General features: G+C 36.5%; 2 protein-coding genes across 19 annotated transcripts; one reads left to right on the top strand and one right to left on the bottom strand.

Annotated features, from left to right (window-relative positions):
* The first annotated feature begins 368 nt into the window (after positions 1 to 368).
* LOC137814296 (putative lysine-specific demethylase JMJ16) lies at positions 369 to 8,036 on the top strand. 18 transcript variants are annotated; one of them, XM_068616946.2, is made up of 11 exons: positions 369 to 459; positions 546 to 696; positions 802 to 843; positions 2,671 to 2,942; positions 3,906 to 3,977; positions 4,066 to 4,143; positions 4,273 to 4,800; positions 4,890 to 5,108; positions 5,261 to 5,422; positions 6,327 to 6,698; positions 6,968 to 8,036. In XM_068616946.2, exons 4-11 carry the CDS (start codon positions 2,673 to 2,675, stop codon positions 7,853 to 7,855), a joined length of 2,589 nt encoding a protein of 862 aa, XP_068473047.1. In that variant the 5' UTR covers positions 369 to 459; positions 546 to 696; positions 802 to 843; positions 2,671 to 2,672; the 3' UTR covers positions 7,856 to 8,036. The 18 variants fall into 18 exon arrangements, with proteins under 18 accessions (XP_068473047.1, XP_090159661.1, XP_068473044.1 ...); XM_090303535.1 differs by having other exon boundaries at positions 369 to 479; positions 569 to 696; positions 4,914 to 5,108; XM_068616943.2 differs by having other exon boundaries at positions 369 to 479; positions 569 to 696.
* A 310-nt stretch (positions 8,037 to 8,346) lies between these two features.
* SETH3 (Sugar isomerase (SIS) family protein) lies at positions 8,347 to 10,162 on the bottom strand. The gene is made up of 3 exons (XM_068616947.2): positions 9,385 to 10,162; positions 9,084 to 9,307; positions 8,347 to 8,793 (listed from the first exon to the last, which is right to left on the bottom strand). The coding sequence occupies exons 1-3, from the start codon at positions 10,039 to 10,041 to the stop codon at positions 8,637 to 8,639; spliced, it is 1,038 nt and encodes a 345-aa protein (XP_068473048.1). The 5' UTR covers positions 10,042 to 10,162; the 3' UTR covers positions 8,347 to 8,636.
* Positions 10,163 to 10,811: the final 649 nt, after the last annotated feature.

Here is a 10,811-nt window from a genome sequence, read left to right as displayed (position 1 = left end):
ACTTGTTTGAAAGAGTAATATAACAATTAAATATACAAAAATTTGTTGGTATATAAACATAATTTTTTCATCATGTTAATTGTAGATAATTGTGGGTTAAAAAACATGGAGAAAACAAATCATTAAAACTAGGGTACTCTCCATGATTACGTGATTGCATTGATTCACAACAAATGTTTATTTAACAACCCACTTTAAAAGTATAATAATATATATTAAAATTTTAATAAAAGAAATATTGTTAAAATACTATTAGTATATTACTCATAGACGTAATAAAATAAATATTGTTAAAATATTATTATTCAAGTGAATGTTCCTTTTATTTAATGGATGTTAAAGTATTCATTCACGGTAAAAACATTTCAGGCACTACTATTTAACAAAAATTGAACAGTAGAACTTACGAAAGCATTGAAGTTCTCTTTTTGCGCAGTTCACATGAAACGCATGAACAGTGTATTCACTCTTTCCATTCTGTGAGTTGACAATCCCTTGTTACCAATTTATTAGTATTCATTTAATAGAAACGTTGTAATGCTCAGTTTTAGGGTTTGATAATCCGCAGTCTTTGGGTTCGGGCAAGATGGGGAGAGAGGACTCCAGATCCTATGCATTTTTAATTTTCACTCTCAACTTCATAAATCATTAATCATTCAACCAATTAATCATTGATCATTCAAGCAATTCCTCTGGGTAACTTTGTCTTTCTCAATTCATAACTTTTTTTTGTTTTAATTTTTGCTGGCTGCATTGCTACTTTGTCTCTTCAGTTCAATTTTCACCGTTCATTTGTTGCAGGAATCTGGTTTTGGGGGCAATCTCTGCATTTCGACATTTTGGGTACGTAACAAAATTTGTACATTGTTTTGAATGCTTCTTAGTTTTAAGCTTTTACTTCAGTTTTCCGTATTTCTCATTCACTGTGTTTCTGCGCACGTGTTTTACGCTTTGAGGGTTCTCTTTGAAATCCATGTTTATGACGATTTATGTAAGGATTTTTGGAAATAGGTCAAAAACAAAAATGACTCCAATCTTGATGTTTCATTCTGTGCATATCATATCATAGAAGGTAGAATTAGAAAAGGTGGAGAGGGGCTGAAAATGATGGGTTTTGACTTTCTCATCTTGGATATTCACTGAGACAGTAGAATATGGAGAGGATCGGAAAGCATTATACTTTCTTCTTACTTGGTAGGGTTGAACATTATCTTGGAAATTCATAATTAGAATAACCTACCCCTCATTTTCAGCTCAATTTCAGTGGGCGTACATCATTTGGTTCCGCACTTTCCTTTTTTCTAAGCGAGTGATTTCCAAACCCTTCCAATTCTTCTATGACTTCATTTACTACCTTCTCATATACTTATCATTAGTAATTTGCATAAATAATAATTTGACTTCTGCAAGTGCTAATAGAAGTTAGGGAGAATAATGTTATATTATATGGTGATTTTTACTTTGCATCATCTAGTAAAAAATATAACTAAATAATATTGACGTCATTACTTTTGATATATTCTTAACTTGAAACAGTGTCTACTTTTTTTTATCATTTATTGCCATATATTATTGTTGCTTCGGTGTCTATGGTAAGATTAAGATGCACAACTTCTGTATATGATCAACACTTATGGTTGAATCTCTTCAGCTTTTGGTTTCTTTGTCCACACTTCTCTTTTCTCCATGATAGTCAAAATTGTGCACTGATTTTTAGAATTGCAGAATTCTACACTTCTGCAGTGCCTGGGCAAGTCTGTTTGCTCAGAATCATAAATGAGTATATTGGTACAATCGCTGCATATAATTGAAAACTCGGTACAATTGTAGAGTTTTTTCAATTATGCTTGGTAGGTGATGTGTCAATGTTGTTTTTTGCTCTTTTTGGGGTTCAGCAAACCTGAGCCCAAGCGTTCACTAACCCTTACACTAAGAGAAAGGAGAAAAACACTTCTTTTCGTAGTGATTGCATGTTCAACCTCTCAAGCCTTTCCCCAAACTGCTGGACGAATCCATCATGACCAGAGCTCTTCTCTGTCACGTTTGGAGTTCTTCTCGATCACATCCGGAGTTCTTCTCGATCACGTCCGGAGTTCTTCTCGGCCATGTTTGACCTGTCTCTGTTTAAGCCAATTCTGTTTTGTTCTTCTGCAACTCTGTATGTCTGGTTCTGTTCTACTTTTTCTATGACCAATTTGTTTGCTCTGTTTGTCTAGTTGGGTTGTCATTCATGTTTGTCATTTATTGACTTTCTTAAACTTATGAATCTATGATTATGAATTTACGCTTATTTAAGCATTTGATTTGTGTTAAAAAGGCTTTTTGTCTCTCTTATGTATGCTGTGTTATATGCAAATATAAGAATTTTATAAATCTTGAAGGATATGATTCCACAATTTATAATTCTTTGTTTGCCCTCCCTGAGTCTGAGTAAAATCTTGAGTTTGACACCTTGCTATTGTCTGAACTTCTCTTATCCTTCTGAAAGTTGAGTGTTTTAAATAGCTGTTGTACTGGTTTGAAGTTCAATCTGTTGAGTGATAAAGAATTCTATCGGGGTAGTAAACTGTCTGCAATGCATATTATCCCAATATTTCATTTCCTATTCAAAGAATTAATTTGTGCAAAAAATGGTTTTTTAGAAAATATTTTCTTGGCTTTTTCCTGCAGTGATGATGGAAGCGGATAATGATTGCCCCAAATATCAGGAATACAAAAATCATTCAGTTCCCCCTGGTTTTGTATCCCTCTCATCTTTCATTTTGAGAAGGGTTGGAAATGTTAAGAAAAATGACAAATCTTCGACAATCTGCATGAAGACTAAACTTGAGACGAATGGCATTAATGCTTATAGCCAGGGTCTTATGCATCGGCCGTGGATAAACATGGACATGTGCAATCACCACAAGCCTGAGGAATCTCATACAAAGCATCTTCCTATGGTTAAGTTGGGAATCTTGCATTCTTTTGGTTAGTGGTTACATTACTAATAAATCAAACTAGAAAGGCACAGTCCTAGACAAGGTTATTAAATTGAGATTCAAATTGGGAATCACCAAGCTGATTTTGAAAGTATAATCATAGTTTCTTTTGAATTGTAATATTTGGAGATAATGAAAAAGTAACTTTAAATATATCACATGATGTATATTTTAAGTGTTTAATGTAATAAATCTGAGAACAAATTACTAGTTTTAGTGACAAATGAAGTTATGAAATAATCAAATAGGATAAGTTTAGCCTTCTTTTTGAATTTCTTTTGATTTAACAATTTAAACTTATATGACTTTTCAATTTCTTTCATGAAAATTAGTGAAATGTAAAAAAAAAAATTGTTTTTTTTGTGATTCATATCAACTATACAAAATCAAGTTTATTCATCGATTAAGAGATTCAAATTCATTTGAGATCCATTTAATGATAGAATCGTATGATTTAAATTGTTTAACAATGAATACTAGAATCAAGATACCTCATGTCCTTAAGTGGTGGGTAACCTACAACAATTGGAACAAAATCTTTCTTTGAGTTCTACATAGTTATTAGGACTCATTTAGATACAGATATTGTATTTAAACTGCCTAGGCTCTTGTGTGATGAGTGTGGTGGTTGGCTCTGTGTGAGAGTAAGAGGAAAGAGAGAGGAAAACTGAATATTATTGCCTTTGAAAGGATATCTACAACAGTGTCATACAGAACCACATATATAGGTGTGAGAACTGTTACTGTTATAACAGATTAACAAAGTAACAGAAGCTGAAACGTAGACTAAGTAACACTCTGGATTGCAGGACTTGATACCAATTTTTCATATGCTTTTGTGAGCATAATCTCATGATTGGTTTCTCTTCTATGTTCTAACCATAAAGAAATTTAACGATATTGTTTTCTTTTTTCATTTTTTAGAACCTACCTTTAAATGCTGGTCGTCCAAAAGGGACCATACGTGGATGTCCTAATTGCAGTAATTGTGTGAAGGTATGTACCTTCACTTTACCTATGCACATTGGAATAGGCATGACCATGTATCCTTTATTTTTGTTTGTTTATCAAAGTCTTGAACCAGGTAACAGCAAGGTGGCATCCTGAGGATGCGATAAGAGAACCTTTGGAAGAAACTCCTATCTTCCACCCAACAGAAGAGGTACCAACCACCTAACTGTAATTGTGTGCTTTCATTGTGTCTCCTTGTGCACATCTTGATTTATGTCATCAAATGTGGATTCTTGTGATTGTTGAATCAAATGTTTGTGTGATTGTGTACATTATGAAGGAATTCAAAGACACACTTAAATATATTGCAAGCGTACGTTCCAAAGCAGAAACTTATGGAATTTGCCGAATTGTCCCTCCTACTTGCTGGAAACCACCATGCTTTCTTCAGAGAGAAAATATATGGGAAAAGTCTGAATTTGTCGCTCAGATTCAGCGGATTGATGGACACCAAGTTCAGCATACTCAAGAAATTATGGCTAGTTCACGTGAACATACAAAAACCAAGAGAAAAAGAGATGTAAAAGTAGCTTTGGGCCCTCAGCTTTGTAAAAGAAACACCAGCACTCCAAATAACCATAATGTTGAAGAATGTGATTATGAGTCTGAACCTGGTCCTAAATTCAGTCTCAAAACATTTAAGGAATATGCAGATGTATTTAAGAACCAGTACTTCAATTACAAGGATAAGAAAAAATTCATAGGTTCCAATATAAAGTTGGCTATACGTCAGCAGTGGGAACCATCTGTGGAGAATATTGAAGGTGAATATGGCCGAATTGTTCAAAATCCCACCGAAGAAATTGAGGTATATTGATGGATAAATTCAAATATGCAGTGCCTTTTCCATCTTCGGTCTTTTATACATTGTGAAAATTCTAATTGATCTTATGCTAGGTGCTTTGTTGTAAAAAATTGGAGGCTGGAGTTTTTGGAAGTGGGTTTCCGACAGTTTCTGATCCTGTGGCGGCACACGCTTACCCTGAATATGTGAAAGCTGGATGGAACTTGAATAATATGCTTTCAGATTCCCTTCTTTCGTTTGAAAGCCCTGATGTTTCATGTAACCTTGCCCCCAATATTAGTGTGGGAATGTGCTTCTCTGCAGACAACTGGGTAATACTATGCTTTATTGCCTTATATTTGCATGCAGATCACATCTTTGTTTTCAATATCTCTCATCTCCTAATAGTTTTCTGGTGGAAACTACCGACTAATATTCAAATCCCTTTTGTTTACTTCTCTATCTGATCACTTGACATAAACAGAAAGTTGAAGAACACCACTTATACTCATTATCTTACATACATTTGGGAGAACCAAAAGTGTGGTATAGCGTCCCAGGAAGATTTGCTGCTAACTTTGAAACAATTTGGAAAAAGTATCTACCAGATCTGCATGCAGGAAAGCCTCGTATGCAAGATAATATGGTGAGAATATATGATTGCTTGTTATGAACAATTTTTGTTTCTTTATAAAGTAACTGCGATGCACACCTAACATCCTTTTATTTCTCATATTTGTCTTCTGTTAACCCTTTCATTATGAATCCATGCATGCTCTTCTGACAAACATCGTATTGTTGGTCAGATGGATTTTGTTTCTGCTGGATTATTTGTATATTAATTTCACCCACCCATTTCCTGTCAATATCTCCCATCTATTACCATTTATGAACACGTTTCTCCATCCCACATGTTTATTGTCATAATTTCCTCTCTTTATATCATCTAGTGAATTTCAAAAGTTTCATTGACCATACAAAGTATTAGTCTTTTGTAGTAGCTGATTCCTAGGTTTCAAGGAAGAATAATTGTATGTTCATTTGTTTCGTCAACTGAAATTCAATAGGCCAATGGGCACTTAGAGAAGGAAGCACAGGCTTCACTCATAGGATGTATGTTTTCCCTTGCTTAAGTATAGCTTACATTATTGTAATCAACATGATATTGCAGTACCAAATGTTCTATGCAATGTCCTTGAGTTGTGGGTTTTTCCTTTTACCTTGAAAATTGTGAAGAACACTTTTTGCTAAATGTTCAACCTTTTGTTGAAACTGTTGTCATCACAATCCTTTTTTCAGAATAAAGCTCAATCTCATCTAGGCTCCAAGTCTGCCAAACCTTGTTGTTGCTGCTTGCAGTAATATTTCTTTGGCTTTGTTGAAACTTAAAATAATTGTTGCCATCAATTTATGATAGAGAAAATAGTAGTATAAAAATTTATTTTTCAACCAGTTTAGTTCAATGTGGATAAATTCCTGTCACCTCAAATATAAGGTTTATATTGTTGTTTCTAAGGGAAACACTTTTTTATGCTAATTTTTGGTTCCAGGAGATGCAATTATCATGTTCCATATTGAAGGCAGAGGGTATACCTGTATATCGTTGTGTTCAGTATCCTGGTGAATTTGTTCTTGTCTTCCCTGGGGCATATCATTCAGGATTTGATTGTGGTTTCAACTGTTCTGAAGCAATAAGTTTTGCTCCTCTTGAGTGGCTGCTTCATGGACAGAATGTAATAGAACTTTATCGTGAACAGAGGAAAAAGACATTACTTTCATATGACAAGCTTTTGTTAGGAGCTGCAAATGAAGCTGTCAGGGCCCAGTGGGAAACTGGTCTGTGCATGAAGAGCACGTCGTCCGACAGCTTAACATATAAAGGTGCCTATCAACAAAATGAGTTCTTAACAAAAGCTTTCAACGTAAGTCATTCAGCTCGAAATCCTAGTTTTTTTGGAGTTGTTTATTATCAACTTCAAATTCCATTGATCATTAACAAGTATTCAATCATTTATCTTGATAAACTGAAATGGCGGAAGAGGCACGCATTTTTCGTATTAATAATATTGGAGAGTTCTGAAGACCTTCTCTCCCTCCTTCCTTCATTTCATTTTTCTTGTTCAAATTTGGCTACATAGTTTGCTTCATTCAGGTTGTATTCATTCTTATTATATTTGTTTCCTTTGTGTAGTCTCGCATTAAGAGTGAAAGTTTGAAGAGGAAATTTCTTTCCAGTTCTTTAGTCTCACAAAGAATGGATGAAAATTTCCATGCCACTTGTAGAAGGGAATGTAGTATGTGCCTGTGTGATTTACACTTGTCTGCTGTTGGGTGTTCATGTTCAAATGACAAGTTTGCATGTCTGGATCATGCAAAACATTTCTGTTCTTGCACTTGGAGCAACAAAATTCTCTTCTACCGTTATGAAATCAGTGATCTGAATGTTCTTAGTCAAGCTTTGGATGGGAAATTAAGTGCAGTCTTTAAATGGGCCAAAGAGTATCTGGGATTAACTCTGAACTCTGCTGCCTCCGAGAGATCAAACCCACGTCCAGAAAATGTTAGCGGTTCAACCTGCCCTTCGCAAGAGTTGCATATGAAAAAATCTATATCCCAGACAGCAGCAAATGAATCAAAAGAGAAGCGACGTCAATTGCAGGAAATATTGAATTCATCAAAGAAAAAACAAAATGAAGTGATTTCAAGTTATTCCCAAAAGAAACAAAAGGAAGTGGTTCCGTTCCCATCCAAGAAGAAACAAAAGGAAGTGATTTCCCAGGTCCCGCAGACTTCTGGTGGCACTCACAGTTCTTATGACACTCATTCAGAAATTAAGACAGATTTGGTTCAGTCAAGCTTTGCAGAGGGTACGAAAAGAATCAATTCTGTTGGCACCAAAATTGATATGAAGATGGTTGGGAGCAAGAAAACAATTTCAAAGAAAGGAGAACCAAAAGCATCTAATGTTCCCTCAGTTACAAACGTACGTTACTTGTCTTTTCTAAAAGAACATGAGTTACTTGATGTTTCATCTGATAGTATGAGCGCCTCTTCATCATCAGATTCTGATGTTGCATAAATAGATTTATCAGTGTAGGAATTGAATTCGTAGTATATTGGCAATGGTTGAATAACTAAATTGCCAAATTTGATTAGGCTGCTTTTCTGTTTGTAAAAATTATATATGCTTCTGTTCAACAGAACTAGATATTAAGCTCCGATTTCTCAATAATGTCAAATATATGCTCTGCAGTTTTTAATTTCTCAGAATTAGTTTGCATGTCTGTCTTCGTTCAGCTGCATATATGAATATACAGGGTCACATTCATTCCTTGCGTTATTTTTTTGTACGTTCTTCTTCGAGTAATGTTACTCCCAACTAAGGACCAAATACCCTCGAACACTCGGACAGAAGCGAATTAACATTCTAAAATCTCCGTTCTTCGTTTCTTTTTCTGTTCAAATTAAAAAGTCAGAAATAGGGGGAAAATGTGTAAACATCAATCCATGCTGTCGCTCCATAGTTTGTTTCCTATCCTCCCCCACCACCCATTTGTTTGGCGAATTAAATTGAAAGTGTAAATAAATATATTAATCAAAACAACATCAAGGTCGAACAGGTTACATCAATAATTACGAAAACAGGTAATGTAAACATGCCCGCAATGTCGGTAGGTGTGACGTACAAAAAATAATCGAAATCCTTACGGAGCAAAAGGAGGGGCAAAAAAATGCTTCTGAATCCTATTCGAAATTATACAGTACACAAGAAATCCCACTTGAAATTGAGTGGGATTCATGCTAATCGAAGTAAAAACTAAAAAGAATGAAGCAATATATCTATTAATATAAAACACAATTCACAAGCCTGCTGAAACCAATCCATGCAAGGTCACAATCCCAATCAAAATATTCTCATCGTTTATCACAGGCAAAAACTGAACAGGCGATGGAGCTGCCTCCATCTTCTTCATCGCATCCACCGCCATAGCCTCCGGACCAATAATTCTTGGATTCCTAACATCAAGAAAACACCCTCATTGTCATATACTCGCCTCCTCAACAAAACATTAAACATGACTATTAACTTGTGCACGAAACTTGAATGCAGTATCATATGTATTATTTACACTATTCTCTGATCAGAATTGGAGTTTCCTCCTAGAATGCAAGAAGACACAGCATCTGAGTATTGCTCTTTACCTACTTATTCCTAATGAATGACATTTACTGTGATCTTTTATTCTGATTGAGTTTTTTAGGTAGTATGCACGTATATATAGACATTATGATGATGATTAAGTTACCTATTGCACATCTTCCCCACAGTGAGTTTGAAAATGGCTTCTCCACTGGCTCGGAGAGTGCGACGGAGATCACCGTCGGTGAACGTTCCGATCAGACGGTAACAGTCATCGATAACAAGGAGGCATCCGCATCCTTTACTCGTCAGTTCCACAAGCTGATCCATAATCAAATCCGATTCTCTGCATATCGGAACGTCTTCCTGTTTCTTCATCACATCCTTCACCTGCAATTCAAATTCGAATCAGACAACAACAAATTAGGGGAAAACAAAAGCAGATGCAAATGGAATAGAAAAAGGACCTTGAAGATGAGACTCTTCCCGATCTTGCCAGCGGGATGGTTCGCAGCGTACTCCTCCTTGGTGAGATTCCTCGCCTCCATGAGCGCGATGGCCACGGTGTCCCCAAAAACCATCTGAATGGCGGTGGATGTGACCGGCGCAAGGTTGAACGGACAGAGCTCTCTCTGGAGAGGCAAATGCACTGTCATGTCGCACACCGCGGCCAGCGCGTTTCCTTCGACGGAGGTGAGGGCGATGAGGAGTGCACCCTTCGCCCTCGCGCACGGCACGAGGCGGAGGAGCTCCTCCGTGGCGCCTGACTTGCTGAGGAGGACGAGCACGTCGCGGTCAGTGAGGATTCCGATGTCGCCGTGGAGCGCGTCCACCGGCGACAGGAAGGCGGAGCGGATGCCGAGCGAGACGAGCGTCTGCGAGATCTTGTGCGCAACGAAGCCGGACTTGCCGACGCCGGTGAAGAAGACGGTGCCGGAGGCGTTAAGGAGGGCGCGCGTGAAGGCCAGGGTTTGAGAGTAGTCGATGTGGTCGAAGAAGAAGTTGAGGTGGCTCTGCTGCGACTTGAACAGCTTCGTCAGGGCCCTCTCGTCAATGTGGCTGCTCTCGTCAAGGCAATCTTTGCCCACCGTCGTTGGGAATGCGTGCGCAGGAAGAGAACCCATGGCAAGGAGCTCGTGAGAAAGTTCTATCAGAAAGGAACATCAAACAAACAGGTTTTTCTCTTTCCCTTCTTCTCTTATTAATATCATACCACTGGTGATTCATTTCCCTTTGATTTACGCGGTCACAAAACCACTGTTGGTGGCGCCGTTAGTTAAAATTAAAATTAAAATCATTTCAATTTACCAATGGACCAACTAATAAGGCCCACCATCTATTCCAAGGCCCGCCTAATTACTAAACCACTTCTCTTACGGCCCACTCAATAAATTTGGAGGTATTGCTTTCGGAAAACATGCGCACTTGTCAAATATACTTATTTTATTTTTATTAAAAAATTGCTAAATGTTCTTTCTATTGTATGTTTCAATTTTTTACAAACTGATAAGAAAAGTGTGGAATGAAAGAATTTCTAAACAATTGAAAGAGAAATGAAATAATCTTTTTCAATTAATTAAATTTTTGAAAGGCTAAATCATAAATAAGTTATTAATCGCAATTTTCATCATTGATTAAAAACCTTATGAAAAAATATTATTTTTCTTTTATAAGTACCTGTGAGAAAACTTGTAGAAGCAAACCAGAGCTTATTCTGTTTTTGTGAAAACCTTTTCTACTTTTAGACAACAATTGTGATAATGGAAAAAGGCCCATGTGCTAAAAGTGTTCAACTTGCAAGATGAGTTATTCTATTTCAAGGGTACAAAGTTATATTACTTCTCTTTGGGCTAACTAACTTTTTAAATTGTCCATTTGTATGTTCACACAATCA

Source organism: Phaseolus vulgaris, chromosome 1 (assembly GCF_051622355.1).
Source record: "Phaseolus vulgaris cultivar YP4 chromosome 1, ASM5162235v1, whole genome shotgun sequence".
Taxonomy (NCBI): Eukaryota; Viridiplantae; Streptophyta; class Magnoliopsida; order Fabales; family Fabaceae; genus Phaseolus; species Phaseolus vulgaris.
This window is presented reverse-complemented; position numbering and strand designations above follow the sequence as displayed.

Coding starts and splice junctions, on each gene's coding strand:
- SETH3 (XM_068616947.2), bottom strand. CDS start 10,041: ATGGGTTCTCTTCCTGCGCACGCATTCCCAACGACGGTGGGCAAAGAT. Junction 9,308..9,384: donor GGAAGAGTCTCATCTTCAAG/GTCCTTTTTCTA, acceptor TTTGAATTGCAG/GTGAAGGATGTGATGAAGAA. Junction 8,794..9,083: donor GTGGGGAAGATGTGCAATAG/GTAACTTAATCA, acceptor TCTTGATGTTAG/GAATCCAAGAATTATTGGTC.
- LOC137814296 (XM_068616946.2), top strand. CDS start 2,673: ATGATGGAAGCGGATAATGATTGCCCCAAATATCAGGAATACAAAAAT. Junction 5,109..5,260: donor GCTTCTCTGCAGACAACTGG/GTAATACTATGC, acceptor TGACATAAACAG/AAAGTTGAAGAACACCACTT. Junction 5,423..6,326: donor CTCGTATGCAAGATAATATG/GTGAGAATATAT, acceptor TTTTGGTTCCAG/GAGATGCAATTATCATGTTC.